General features: G+C 42.5%; 1 protein-coding gene across 3 annotated transcripts in view; it reads left to right on the forward strand.

Moving 5' to 3' along the window:
- LOC122779701 (glypican-5-like) overlaps window positions 1-8,220 on the forward strand; it is an 89,993-nt gene extending 81,773 nt beyond the window's left edge. For all 3 annotated transcript variants that reach the window (XM_044042298.1, XM_044042292.1, XM_044042282.1), the window contains one exon: window positions 5,935-8,220. In XM_044042298.1, the coding sequence (XP_043898233.1) occupies window positions 5,935-6,122 (188 nt within the window). In that variant the 3' untranslated portion in view covers window positions 6,123-8,220. The remainder of the gene's footprint in view (window positions 1-5,934) is intronic.
- Window positions 8,221-15,620: the final 7,400 nt, after the last annotated feature.

Raw genomic sequence — 15,620 nt, forward strand, 5'->3', positions numbered from 1 at the left:
AATACAGAACAGGGAGATTTGTTTGATGGGGTGAGGAGCCCCAGCCTGACATGGCACCACATAAAGAGTGAACCATTAACGGAACCAGCAAAGAGATGAATGACCAGCCATGAACTGCGTGAAAACATCCCGTCCTTCTCCCCACCCTCTAACCTTACCACTCTTTGTCTTAGAGTGTGTGAAAAGAGATAAGGAAACATTGTGTGGGTTCTTGGGAAGGTAAATGTTTCTGCCTAAGACAGTAAAGAGGGGCCTTAAAAAACATTGTTTTGACATTCTCCCGGTGTTTTAACAGTGCCAGGACATTCCTGATGCATTGCCACCAAGAGCTGCATCAGTCCTTTATTGGAGTGCAATTGAAGTCAAATGGAAACTTCTGTGGCGTAGTAATACTGGCTACTTGTGTGACCTGTGCAGGCCTCCACTAGAGGATGAGGAGGCTGCAAGTATTACTACTTGTATAAAACTTGTAAATACCACTTGTATTGGACAGATAACATTTGACAGGTTTGTGTGAGGGATAATAATGTAGCTACTAAGTAACACTAATGACTGAATGGTGTCTTATGGGTGAAGTTAATCATCCGATGGCTCATCTACACAAACAAGTGAGAAATCAGTGGAATCATTCAAGAGAATAAAAATGTCATGCCCTTCTGCACTGGCTTAGCAAATGGCATAATTTCCAGTTTTTCAGCGCTCTCACAAGGAAAAGGACGAGTTATATAATCAACTCTATTTTTCTCATGCCTGAGCCATGATCACAAGTCTTATACCTGAACGAGAAGAGCTCCCACTCCCTCTACCCATTAATTCAAACGTGTATGCACTATGAACATGTCTAAATCCTATCCTATGTACATGGTTACATATATGTGGCTGTACATGCGAGTGATTCAAAAAATGTGTCAAAGGTCACCTTTTCTTAATGAAACATCACAACTCCCCCCTCCCCCCATTACTGTTTCCCATCAACCACTTAGCAGCGAGAAAACCTGCAAGGTCAAGGCAGGGGTGTGAGCCCAGAGAGAGGAAGGTGGTGAGAATGAGCGAGAGAAGGAGAAGTTATTGACCTCCTCCACAGTCCTTCCATGTGTCGTAAATCAAAACTCTATCTTCTGACCATCCTTAAAAAAAAAGGAGTACGGATAAATGACTGTGTGCAACTAAAGTTGGACTGAAACACACTTCTGGGTTTATTTTAATTCAGTGAAACAGAAAGCTGGCGACATGTTTATGTTTGTCTGAGCTCAGACTGGAAAAGCTGCTTTGTCATTTTAATAGCATAAAACATGACAACTTGCTAAGCCCCAGTATGCAGTAGCATCATCCTCCTCCTCCTCCTCCTCCAATGGAAGCTTGCACAAACACAAATAGACGCACGATCTATCTCTGGATTTGTCTCTTAGTTTCCCAGTTGAATTGCGTCTATTATGCACTGAGGAAGACAAAACTATGTTGCTTAAGAGAACGGTTTGTTTACCCTCTTTACATAGGTTTGAGCATTTAGTTGCGATGGCGACGGGTATCACCTGATATTTGTCTGATACAGACATATTTAGAAAATTACACTCATCTGTCTTAAAATAATGTCAACATAGATCACATGATCATCGCAGCGTGTCAGATATCTGCATTCCTGACTGTCTTAAGTGAAGCATTCATTGCATCAGATTTAATCTCTTTCTTTTTCCATTATCTGACCCAGGGATTTTGACTTGTATTCGACTGATACTGTTACTCGGCTCCTTGTGAGGGTTTAGACTGTGGGTCATTTTATAGCTAGGTGCTGTCAAACCAAAACACGGAGAGGAGAGAAGGAAAGAGTCCCTGTCGCTGCAGCAACAGACAAATTAAATGGCGGCCCAGACAACCATCATGCAATTTTCTATCCCTCACAATTTTTCCAAAAGAAATGATGGCCAAGAGGTTTGTTATTCCTCCCACTCACCTTCCAACCCTTATTCCTCCCTCCCTCCCTCCTCTCCAATCCCTCCTTCCTCTTGGCAAAGACCCGAGGTCCGCCTCTTCCTCCATGCCGTGGCCAGACTTGTTAGAAGCAGCTGTTGTTGCTTCTGGGCCAGTGGGAAATGGAGTCTCCTCCAAACACAAGCTGCCCATCTGGAGAGGTACTAATGGCAGAGGACACTATGAACCATTTCTCACACCCTTATCCAACACAGAGGTCAACACAGTGGCAGAAGATCTTGTGTTATTGTACTGAAGGTAGCAGAATGCGCTTCAGATGAATGAAGTGACATGTTCTCCCATCCTCTCCCCTCACGACCCTGTCTACTTAACTGACGAATGAAAGCTAACCACAAGCCATTCTTTATACCAGGGCACAGACACATGCACACACGTCTACACAATTCCTCCTAAACATTAACTATACTGGTGTGGCACTTAGGTTCCATTTGTCTCCCAGGCTTTTTTTTGTGTTGTTTGTTTACTGTCAGTGTTTCCTGTTTATAATAAAGCTTTTAGAATCAATCAACTCACATTTCACTTGTAGAGAACACACGTCATTTATGGGGTGATGGGAGAAGCGTGCCATCGTGCCACGGTGTACACGTCGTACGAGTGACAGTGGACATTCATCTTTCCCACAGTGAAAAGCCGACTTCACTGTTTTCCTCCGCTAACCCTTTACATCATCTCTCACTCCCTTCCACTCTGTGTTTTTCTGACTTGGTTGTTCTTTTTCCGTCTTTGGGGGATTTAGCCATGAGCCAGCTTATAAAGCACAGCTTATCTGCTAACATTGCCTCATTATGACAACAACATCATATCCCATGACCCTGCTGCCCTGCTTGTTTTCTTCAGTTTTGATGTGCATCAGGTTGTTGAATATTTTAGGGACTTAACTCTTTCAACACCTCTCTCTATATTCCCAGATCTCATCTGCTTCCACTCCCACGGATTAATTTTTCAACAATATTGCAGGAGATGTCTGTAAAATCATAAAGATCTCCGTGGTATTTCATAATTATTGGCTTAAAAGGATATCTCGATTATATTACGACCTGGTAAACGCTGTGATGACAGTGCTTAACCCAGGACTGTCTATTTTGTTAGTTACATATATTTTCTCAAATAGCAAAAAGAGAAACAGATGTCGGAGCCCAATAGCAAAACATTTGAGGAATAATTTGAAGTTAAACTAAATCAAATAAAAACCACATTTAATTCTTGGCTCTTAATTATGCATCAAGGTTTGCCTGCAGTTAGAAAGTAAACACAAATTAAAGTTAGAGTTTTTGTCCAAGACAAATACAGTACAATGCACTATTATATTTTAGGCACTTTATACTTTCTGTTCGTCCGTTTCCAGGATTTTAACAGCAATACATTTGTTCAAGTCTTTTTATGTAACGTTGTTTTACTGCGCCATATTTTGAATTTTCACCTCTTATTTGGACCCGGCTCACGACAGCAGCACATGACAGCTTAAGCATACTTTTCTTTAGTCACGTTCACCATCTCACTGGCCCGTTCTCCAGTCCAGGTTATGTCATTTGTTGTGTGTGTGTGTTTTAAGTGCAGTGTGAGATTTATTGGTTTATTTACAAAAAAAAAACATCAAGGAAACCTATAAGACATAAAATAAATCACTGTCAAAATCACAGTTATATTGTTAATTCCATCTCTTTTATGTATCATGCAGCTGTTGCCCCTGTAGGCATATACAACCACGTTTGGTTTTGCCCACAAATAGGCCTGGTGAGATGATTTGTTTAAGTAGACAGACTCACAGCCAAAACCAAATCAAATGCAATAAAACAAAACCACACGTTTTATTGCATTTACAGTCATTTGGTATTATATCAAAGATCGAGAAGCAGTCCGACAAGGTGCCTTCCCGTTTACCTGCTTGATGTGAAAATGACAATTTAACTAGCTTAACGGCGTTGTTGTCTGTGCTGTAATTGGGCGTTCTGGCAAGGACCTGCTCTAGTAATTAGCCAGTTGGTTTGCCTGCGGCGCTGTCACATTAATGTTGTGTCGGCCCATTCAAATGCTGTTTTCTGACATCTTTCTGGTGATATGCAGCCAATGTCCACTGAAACAATAACAGCAATCTGATTTGGGATAAATGATGTCTTTGTCTATTGTCAGCTGGAACAACAAAAACCAGTGGCACTGGAATCATCCCTCTCCCTCTCCCTCTCCCTCTCCCTCCCTATCTCCCTCTCTCGAGCCCTGCCTAGCCTTTTTTTTTTTTCCACACTTGTTTACACAAAAAAACCCAAGTGCACCATAGGGATGGGCTTATATGCCTTCTCAGTTTTACCAGAGAATGCATTAGGTTTCATTTGTAGCTTATCGCACACATCTGCCTGTCAAGTAGTTTTGAGTGTCCACAGATATTATTGTATGCAAATATAAGTATAGTTTTAAATATAGATTAGTTTATCCACCCACTGCCGGGGATCGTTTCAAACAGACAGTAATGGCTTAAAAAGACGTTCTGACACTTTGTCATTGTCAATGCTGTGATAACTACTGCACCTTCATCACAACAGCCAGTCCCTCTTTCCTCCTCGTCTGTCTGTTTTGTTTTCTTTGGTTTTTTGTTGTTTTGATCAAGGGATCCATCCCACTTTCTAGACAAACACTCGCATGGTTCTTGCACAAACCTCCACTCTCCAATGTATGACACTCGTTAGGCCTGAGTCATGACGGTCATGGGAATTTGCCTGTGTTTGGTGTACTTTGTGTCAAAATCTGTCTCTAATCCAGATGTGTAGGTTTCTAGGATGGGCTGGGTTTGGTCAGGCAGAGGAGTGGAAAGAAGTATGTGTCTTTTATTGAAAAGAGGGAATTAAATTAGACTTGGAGACACCTACACGTTGTCACCACCGGGAGAAAAGTAAGACAGAAAGAAAGCGATTATCTTACAGCCAGCGCAGAGCAACTTTAGCCATGATGCAAGTGTTTTTGTCAGTTGAAGACACGTTCCTGCAGTGCCCATGTTGGCAGCTTAACAGTCTTTGCACTTGTTGCTGTTTTGAGCGCACATGTACACATTGGTCAGGCATATTGGTGGCACATTGCCGTCTTCTGGCTGTGAAAAGCGAGTGTGCGTTTGATGATCAAAATCTACTCTGAAGTCAGGGGTGCAGTATTTCACTGTAATTTTAAAGACCCATTGTCAACACAGTACAATGGCCCTACAAAAGACAGGTGGACAACATGTGTACACACTGTTTGTCTCACACACACACACACACACACACAGACGGTCCGCGTGTGTGTGTGTGTGTGAAGTGAAACCATTTCCTCTGCAGAGGAGCCATCTCTCGTCCTATCTGGCAAATCCTCCATTATAGTCGTAATAGCAATAATAGCAGTTGAAGTCAAGTCCTTTTTCAAGATTTCACTCATGTCAGCCTCGAAGTGTTTATACAGCTTTATGTGTATGTGTTCCCAGGGACCGTGATAAAATGAGCACTTAAAGGGTGCAGCTGAAGATAGGACAACCAATCACTCCTCCATCATGATGTGTGTGTGTGGCATTCTGTGGCCTTTTCTTTTTACTGTGTGTCTGTGTGGCAGAAAAAATGTCATATATAATGGCAGGGGCTGGAGAAAAGGGCCTTTAAACGTCACTTAGTTGCTCTATACCTATCTATCCAGTAGCGCTGCACATGCATTTTTTAATTATTTTTTTTCCTAAATAAATGACGGGCGTTTTCAACTAAAGCAGCCACAGTGGTGCTTCCTTTGACGTAGAGCCGTAATCGTACATCATTTTCATTAAATGTTTTTGAAAGTCCTTGAAATGATGGGAATGGTGAATGAGATGATGAGCTTTCTCTTACAATTGTATTATACCAGTGGACAGAGACCATTAAAACATATTATATGTGATCACTGTGATCCACTTGACCATTTATCTCTGTGTCTCTTCTCTCTTCCTGTCTCTCACAGCATATATAGATGCCTCCAGTGAAGGAAGACCCATTGCTAGACAACCTGGAGGTGACGGCCCACATGTGAACCCCTCCAAGCCCCCATCAGTGAAGGTGATAGGGGGCTCACCACCTGCCAGCTGGGCACGGCCCTGGAGCCTTGCACTGCTCCTTGCTGCACTTTGCATGCAGTGGACTTTATTCTGATGCCAGCACTGTCTGTGAATCCCACTTAACCATTTTAGGAAACATGTATATGCAGACAGACTTAAATATCATATGTCACATAAAGTATCCTTGCTCCTGTCCTTAATCTATGCGGATGGATAGTAACAAAGGAGAAAGAAACATGGGAAAGGAAGATGGATACGGAAGAGAGGAGGACAACGTTGTAGGAGACAGTAGATGAGGCGCTCCTGCAGGAACTTGTCCTGTGTCATTACCAATGCAGATGATTGCACAAGCTGATCCCATGCACGGCCATCTACAACGATTATGCCTGCTGCTTCCACTAGGCTGTTCTGGGATTAGATGAGTGTGTGTGCGTATGTAGACACCAATATAGCCCCGCAGCTCCTTGCTCCCCTCACACTCGGCACACAACTTATAGTTCAGAACATTTAAAGCATTTATGTGTTCTTACGTACATTATAACAATACAGCTGTGCTCTTTTTCTGCTGCTGGATTTCGCTTAATCTTTCGGATTCTAAACCTCATCACACTCAGACAGAAGAATTTGACTCATTTGAAATGTCAACTCTTTTTGGGGTTTTTTTCCTTTTGAGGAAAATTGGTAGATCAATCCCAGGTGCCGAGCCCACAACAGCAGATTTGATATTCTCTGACTGCGTACCTTGGCTGGAAGTAGAATGTAATTAGTTCACACTTGCACAGTTGAATACATGGTGCAGACAAAGTAGGTGTCGATAATATGTAACTGTAAATAGGTGGAAAGATTTGATGGAGTGTGTGAGGTTCTGATACTACAAAGAGCTCTTAACGGATCTATTTCAATGGGTTTATCTTTTCTTTTCAACTAGCTATGAATGGACTATGCCTGTCTGCTCCACAAAGTTAGAAAACAATGCAAGTAAAAAACAAAAAAAAACAAAATAAAGCAGAGCGTTTAATTGATTTTCCAGGTCAAGCTCATGGCATAAATATACAGTACAGTCTATACATTATTGTTTATGGTGCACTCTGTTTTGTGTTTTTTGCTCATTGAATTGCACAGTCATTTGTTGAGAAACTGCGAAGCTTTCAAATCTTCAGAAAGCATAGAAAACACAACTTTTCATAACTTTTTTTCCCCTCACCATTCTGTGTCACATGGTATTTGGAGACATGGGTAAGACTCAACCACAATTTGACACAAAAACAGTATATTTTAATTGATCTATATAGGTGGGTACATATCATTTCATCTAGTACAGTGGCGGCCATTGTTGAAGTCTCGCTACATGGATTCAATCATGTGTTTTCTCCTGAATTAGAATAATTTTTTTTCTGTGTAGAGTTTCCTCGGTTTCTTCCCACTGTACAAAACTAAATTGCCTGTAGCGGTGAATGTGAGTGTCCGTCCTTTGATCGTCCAAGGATAAGCAGCAGTACCGTAGCTAATGGGTAAAAGCAACGCCTTTGCATGCCTGCGGAACATTTCGTGAAACTAACAACAACTACAATAACAAATCATCATTTGTTTTAGTTGATTCTTTATGAGGACGTAACATAAGGGATTCGTTTTTTTATGACTTCTACAATGGTTTCTACTGTGCACCAGGTTTTATTTCTTGTCTAGATTTTGGTTTGTATGAACAGGTACAGATACAGCAGGGTCCCTACCTGTGTGAATGAAGATATAAATGCATGGTCATTGCTATGCAAATGCAGTACTCAAGATAGATGACTGTGTCCTTTGTAAAAAAAAAAAAATTTGCATAGATACAGTATCGAAGCTAAGGGCTACACACTTAGAGCTTGACGTGGGTCTGTGAGCAATGATATACCTCTTCCATTAACCATGCTGCATTCTAAACAACCTCTACAGTATCTCTACTGAAAACTTAAACTCGAGTTTAAACACACAGAGATATACTATTATTATTATTCATTAAAGGCATTTAATGAAGAAGGAAAGGTTTCAACACTTCAGATGTGTCACATTTCATATTCTGTAACCATGTTTGCTCCGTTCATATATGATATCCTCCTGTTTGTTTTGTTCCAGGCTGGTGTTCATTGCACCCACAGTTCACTTGCAGTCCTATACCCTCGCATGTGTATAAATGTACATATTTTAAGTCACAGTTTGTTTTGTGTCTCATTTCCTGCCCTTTGTATCGTGTAGCTGGGCTCTTCACAGAAGAATATCACACACAATAGACACTAATTAACGAGGGAAACTGTTTTTGTTAGCGCTCCCCACACACGCGGCTTACCAGTTATTAATCATATTTTTTAGGATTGTGTGAGCTTTAAACTGACTCAGTGTTTATTCAGTGGTAGTCGGTGCAAACATCCGTGAAGGTGAGTAGTAGAGTTGCCAACTTACTGATAAGAAAATAAGGAATAAAATCCCGTTCTCTGCTCAGTTATACTGTTTACACATTACACAAATCCTTATTTTATGGAATAGTGAGTCGGCACGAGCCATCCTAAATCCTATTTTTGATTTCACTGGAGTATGAGACAGTGAGGTGGCCATACTTCGTATATCCAGCTACTTTTTGAACGCTCAAGAAGTAGCCGGACATTTTGGGAATTTGTTGTCAGTTTTAACCTGATATTAATGTCACTTCGCTACTTTAAAGCTGGGGCAAGAGCCACGAGGTAGTCGGCTTAGCTTAGCTTAGCTTAGTTTAGCTTAGCATGAGGACCGTAAACATAGAAATAGCTAGCCTGGCTCACCCCAGAGTTCAAGTATTCGCCTCTACAGCTTAACACATTGTATCTTGTTTGAAATCTAACACGTCTGGAATTTCACAGTGCCTGGCCAAGAAATAGTTACAGCACGCAACTCCCTGTAAAACTGCCAACGGTGGTTCTAAAATTTAAAATTGTCTGTGGATTAAAGCAACACGATGTATTCCTTTGTGAGCTGTGGAGCTGACATGTTTTTCTTGGGAAGCTCGATTTCAGTTTGTTGAGTACAGTAACGCTCCGTCTCAAGTGTCAGTTTAAAACAAAGACGACGTGATGACATTGCACTGGCTCGCTTCCTTTCCTGTAAATGGCATCACCATTTCACTGACCATACATGCTGCTGGTCAGCAGTGGAGAGGAACTCTGCTGTGAGGGCGTAGGCAGAGCGAGAGCCATCTCAGTCTGACCTTCCTTATTTGCATCCTATAAGCCTCTCGCTAAACATAACTGTCTGTGTGTTTGCACCAGGAATAGAGGCAGAGTGCCGAGGACATGAATAGGTTCGGTGCTGGAAGGGGACTGTGGCAGACAGACAGTTGTGATGAAAGCAGCGTCGACGGTGACAGTTTGCTCGCTCAGCTGATGTGTGGCCGACCCCTTTGGCTGCTCCTGTAGGGGAAACTATGCCTGTTCATCAGCTATAATTGCCCCGCATTGTCAGCTGTCAGCTTCGATGTAAGCATCACTGCTTAGCATAGTGTTTTATGCATTACCGGGCGAAGCCTGATAAGTCTCGAAAGACTGAAGCGAAAAAAGAGGTGTGTTGTCCCCTCCATGGTAACTATTAAAGCACTTGGATATCAGTGTGTCAGGCGACAGTGGCCTTTAAAGTCTCACCACACCTCCCACTGTTTTAACCATCAGCCTGGGAGCACGTAACTTATAGCATTTTCCTGGCTAAAGCCCACAATAGCCATGCGCTCCCTTTTTTCTTTTTTCCTTTTTCTGTCTCTCACCCTCTCCAGCACATGCACACTTTTATAATCATAAAGGCACACAGATGATGTCACCGACACACCCTGTCCCATAGATGTGCACTTCCAGTTGCACACTGACTACATTTGATCCTCGGAGTGTATTTCATATGTGTTGCTGTGAAACTGAGCGTCTGGCTGTCGAGTGAGTGCCCGGTGCAAGGATGTCGTCGTGCCTGAGCTGTAATTGGACTGCATTGTCCCTGTCTGACAAAACCAAATCTGTCTGTTGTCCTTTGATACCCTGACAGACTGGCGCAGAAAGAACGACGTGTGACCTTAATATGTGAACATGAAAGGCAGCAAACGCACACACACACACACACACACACGGAAATAGAGCGTTATTTTGATGATTCAACTGATGTTTTTTCGTCACAAAGCACACTTTATAACGTCCTAAAAAACACGGAGTGGATGAGTCGTTGTATTACACTGTAGGCACAGACATGCACGCATGTTGCAAAAGCAGTGTGGTCACTGAGTGTAACTGAGAGTTCAAGCGACCTGAGGTCACAGCTGCTCAGCTGTCTGTCTGGGCTATTTTAAATGGTAGCACACATCAGCGCTTCTGTCCCACTGGCTTAGCCAAGTACACACTTGAATGTCCTTTCACACAGACAAATCTCTCTCACCTCAGTCCTGGAGTGGATTTAACACCAGTTCACACATTCGGAGACAAACCAGAGCTGCAGTAAAGAGCGCAGCCTTTATATGCATGATTTTCAAACAGTCGACCTGAGTTTGTGTGGTTGCAGAGTGAGGTCAGCAGAGACATCCCCATCCACCACCAGATTGTCTTACCTTTTCAGCCAGTGGATCAGCGTGACAGACTTGAACTGTACAGAAGGAGGGAGCAAAGGAAAGGAAAGGAAAGGAAAGGAGGGAGGCACTGGAAATGACAGATGGACAACTGAGTGAGACAAAGGGGACCTGTGGCTCCTGCTTCTTGAGTTTCAACTGATCCATTTCCCTGTTTTCAAAGTTGTCACCGCCAGGTCTTCTGTCACCGATGCGCTGTTGGCCAATCAGCTATCACGCTGGACGAGCTGTTGAGCTGACTAATTGAACCCAATTACAGACATTTCTGATGTGACGGAGCATCGAGTCTCTCGCGACAGTCATCAAATCCACAATCCACAGGAAACATTTGCTTTTGCTTGATTTCTCCTTTTCACTGATTAGCCTCACTGCAGACCGAGAGCAGGGGAACAACATTTGGAGACACTCTCCTTTAATATTATTGTAATTTTCTGTCCGAGTGTGGGGAAAACAGTGAAGGTGACGGAACATGAAAAACATACATGTGCAAAGCCCTCATGCATAAACACTTGAATGTTTTCTCAAGTTTGTACATTTTGCTTAGCAGACAGCTTCTTCTTGGAGATCCGTCTGTGTGTGTGTGTGTGTGTGGGTGTGCAAGCGTGAATAACGCGACAGTGCAGAACAGACACTGAGCTGTGCAGTTATCTCAGATCCCACAGTGCTAACGTATTCTGCCTTTATTCTGAACAAAGAAATCACACCACACTCCACAGAACTGGAGAGCTGGGTGAGACCTTTTTTACCAGCAACTCGAAAGTGAGAGCAAAAAGTTGTCCCAGCTTTTCCCTGCGTTTCTATTTGTCCTGTCACTATGAAGATAATTCAGGCTTCTCACGGTCATAACTACATGATGTAGAGTTGCGACTCACAGAGCGTGCACACAGCATGTTCAGTGGAGCTGTCATTAGAAAGAATGCATCTTGATAAGGAGATTGGGGGGGGGCGTCTGGCTGTTTAACCATGTTCCCACACGACACTGGCCAGCCGGAGAGAAATGTGGCCCCACTAGCATGAGCGCCTTCAAGTTTGTGGTGTGTGTGTGTGTGTGTGTGTCTCCAAGGCTCACTCTGCTTAGCATGCTACAAGCAGCCTCCTTTCTTATGTCCCAGAGATGGATGTGCTCTAGTGTGAATGTTCCATTGCTCCCTTCGGGTACCCGTCCACCTCTCTTTCCCTCTCATTCCCTTTCTGTCGCCATCCCTAGGTTGCAAGTGAATTCACTCAATCCCCGACATGATCACTGTATGGTGTCTTCTGTCTGTCAGCATCTTCCCATCACTGAATATCTGGCTAACGCCCCATTCTCAACATGATCTCAGCATTTGGAGTATGCTTGTTGAGTAGGTGAATTGTTGGACTGTGTGTGGGAGAGCATGTCAGTCACATGTGTGTGACCCGGGATGAATAAACATTTTTTGGTAGACAGGAGCATCATTGATTGGCTCTGATTACAAATTCCGCGACGCCCGCCAGGCGATCCCGCTGAGCACGAGGGAGTCGCAATCAATGCTGCAAGGCCACTACGTCTTCACCCGCATGTGCCCGTCATACTAACAACACGGGCCGGACATGTGTGACAGCATATGGATTACATTGATGACACTAAACGACTACCGGTGCATTAGTTCTTATTTTGATACATGAACACGGGGAAGACATATCATCATATGCATTGATGAATGTCATTATGAAGCCAGTGGTTAAGTTAAGTAATAATAACATTTATTTTAATAAAAAAAAAAAAACAGCATCAAGATTGACATGCTATATGACATATGCTGTATATAAGGTATAAAAATAAAAGTTTTATAAGGCAGTGGCCGCCTACATTGTGGAGGAGCTTAACGGTAGCATTAGCCTCCATGGGGATACACCCAGCCAGCCTTGTCTACACAGTGGATTAAGCAGCAACCAGACAGTCAGACATTTGGGATTATTTAACTCTGGTTTAATGTTTCCTGAATGTTAACAAATGACTAACTTAAGTATAACTGATACTACAGTCTATGTCAACATGAAGTCTCTGGAAGTCTATTTTCCCTATTTTTGCTTAAATTTTAATGGCTATCAACCATCAAACATCTACCGTAGCCATCATTTAAGAGGTGACCACGTCAACACTTAAGGGTTATTTTTATCATTGATAATCACAATCGACTATTCTCTCCATTCTCTCCATTCTCTGGCCAGATTTGAGTTGTGATCTGATTCTTCCAACAATCGAGGGTGTCTTCTAATTTGAGGCTGTTTTGGACAGATTATCTGGCCAAATGTTCCTGTAGTGTGAGGGGATTAACGTGTGCGATTTTAACGTCATCGGACACATCAAGTCAATACTTTTGTTTAGAACCGTAACTTGTACGGGACAAGTTGATTCGGTCTTCTCAGCCATGACTTCACGCTCAGTTTTTTTTTGTGTGTTTCTGAGCACAAGGACATGACCGTCCACCTCCATGTCTGTTTCTATCCTGAAGTCACGCAGGTTTTCCCAGAGATCCCAAATCCTTGGAATCTCCTTCCTGTAACCGTTTGATTAAACAACAATCTGTGCTTTCTCACGATTAAAACATTCAAAAATGTGTTGTGTCTGTTTGAGATTTGAGATGTGTGGCACAGTGTGGCACAGGCTCAACCGATTGCTAGTTTCTGAAAATGGAAACTGATAAAAATGAACGTGTAACTGATAATAAAAAAGCTCTTTTGGTCAAAGAAACTGGCAGCTTTTCAGATGATGTGTAAGAATCAGTTTTAAGTAAAACACATTTGCCTTGGCTTTAGATGTCAATCCTAGTTGTTCTCCTCATCAAATAATACTTAAAATAGTATGGATTATATCATATACATATATATATATATATATATACACATCTATCGTCTATCTCTGTGTACAGACGGCTCCTTGTAATACACGCACATATGCGCCACTGATCACAACATGCTACGCGGCACCTTTCTCCCATTTACTGGTGTAAATCCCGCTCCACTTAAAGGGGTGTTTTTCAACGTACACTCAGCATTGCAGCCTCATTTGAAACCTAAACAAAGACAGACTGTTTGTGAGACAGATTTACAGGCGAGATTTGTTTTCTCATCAAGTTTACAATGCTGACAGAATCATCTGTGTAAGTGGCAATTCCCATTAGCAGCTCCACTCTGATCACACAGTGTTGTGAGGAGAGGGGAAAGACTTAAACGGAACCATACCAGTGTCAACGAGAAAGTAGAAAAAAAACATACAGACAGCTCGTGTTAGTGTTTAAGAGAAATAAATAAATAAATAAAAGTAACAATCCTTACAAGCAATGAGTGTCTCTGGCGTCAAACCTGAGTCAGCACTTGTACGTCTACTTTTCATGCAACCTTTCTCATTAAAAACAAATTGGAGAACGTGAGGAGGAGTAATGTGATAAAGTGCTTCAGCGAGGCTGATTAATGTTGAAGGAATGTGTAGATAGTCTGAAAAATAACGAAGGACTCTTCGTAGGGGGCTGAGAACCAAACAGAGATGTGGCCTCCCGCTGTTTCAAAGACCGATGTGGACGACGATGTGGACGGAGATCGACCGCATATACAACATGAAGAGATTACAGGTTTTATTGACGCTGGACCATTTTGCATTCATTGAAAGTCACCCTCGACTATCCCACCTGACAGGAAGTAAATAAATAAATAAATGTTTATCTTTACCCAGTTAACAAGGTGTTTTTTTTATTTATTCTCCCTTTGCATCCCGTTACAAAGGTGAAATATTCATAAAAGAACAGAATGTAAGTAAATGAAAAGAGAAATGAGATAAAGGTGGTGCAGGAACGAGGAGACACCTTTGCAAGATAGTGCTATAGTGTGCCATGCCATTGTGTATAACAAGTGCTTTATTCAGTACTGTCCTCGTTTAGAAATGCGACATGAATGAGATGTGTTCTTCCCTTCCTCCTTTGCTGACTGCCATTTTTTAAAATAGATTTTATTTAAATGTGTTCGGGTTTAAGTGTTTTTTTCGGTGAGCCTTGCTGCCACCCACTCCACAGTGCTTTTATAATTCCCCGCTAAGTTGTTTGTAGAGTTTTAACACTGGACTTCATTATGTTGAAAGGTGTACCAAAAAAAAAAAAAGTGGCTGGAATGTGAATGTGATTACTGAGTAAGGAAAGTGCCAGAATGCCCATAGAGACACACAAAAGCACCACAGGAAGATTTCTACATCCACAATCCAAGCACCGGACCATGTTGCCCATCAGTTGTCACTTAATTCTGACCCCTCCCCCCTTTTCCTTTGACTAACTTTTATATTTGATTTCATCCACTTCATTCTCTGCACTTGGAGACAACTTCCATCATCACCTTTCCCCCTTTATCTTGCCTCATAGCCCCCGCTCACCACCTCCCCCTCTTTTTCTTCACCACTTCTAATTTTTCTCTGTAACACTTACTTATCAGCAAAATAGCTCTCGTTTCTGTCGTCGACTGTCTCTTGAAAGCGGGAAGGGCTCAGTGTGTGGATATATGCAGATCTACTGTTTGCACAGGCAGACGCCGGATTAGAAAAAGTGATGAAGGTATGATGTAGCGTTGCAAAATGGCAGTGAAGAAGGCACGAAAGGGCGAGCGTGGCGTGAAGTATCGTTACATGCATGGCTGCATTTCAGCGTACAGCGGCGTTCTCACGAGTCCTGAGGAATAGAAATGCGACAGACTGAAATGACAACGCATGTGATGAGAGAACGAGGTATACAGTATATATAACGAAGAGAAAGTGACGCAACAGAGCTGATGACTGCGTACACACTCGAGTCAAGCTAATGGCTTCGATGAAATGCAGAGACGAGGCGGAACTGACGTTTCCATGCTATCAGCGAGGAGGGAGAGCAGATTTAGGGCGAGGACACACTCCAAGCTTATATTTACATAGAAACCCTGCAGAGGCCTGGGAACGAGCCCAGTACAGCGGCCAAACATGCTGCTGGTCCTGCATCACATCAAACT

The sequence above is a fragment of the Solea senegalensis genome, linkage group LG1 (genome assembly GCF_019176455.1).
Source record: "Solea senegalensis isolate Sse05_10M linkage group LG1, IFAPA_SoseM_1, whole genome shotgun sequence".
Taxonomy (NCBI): Eukaryota; Metazoa; Chordata; class Actinopteri; order Pleuronectiformes; family Soleidae; genus Solea; species Solea senegalensis.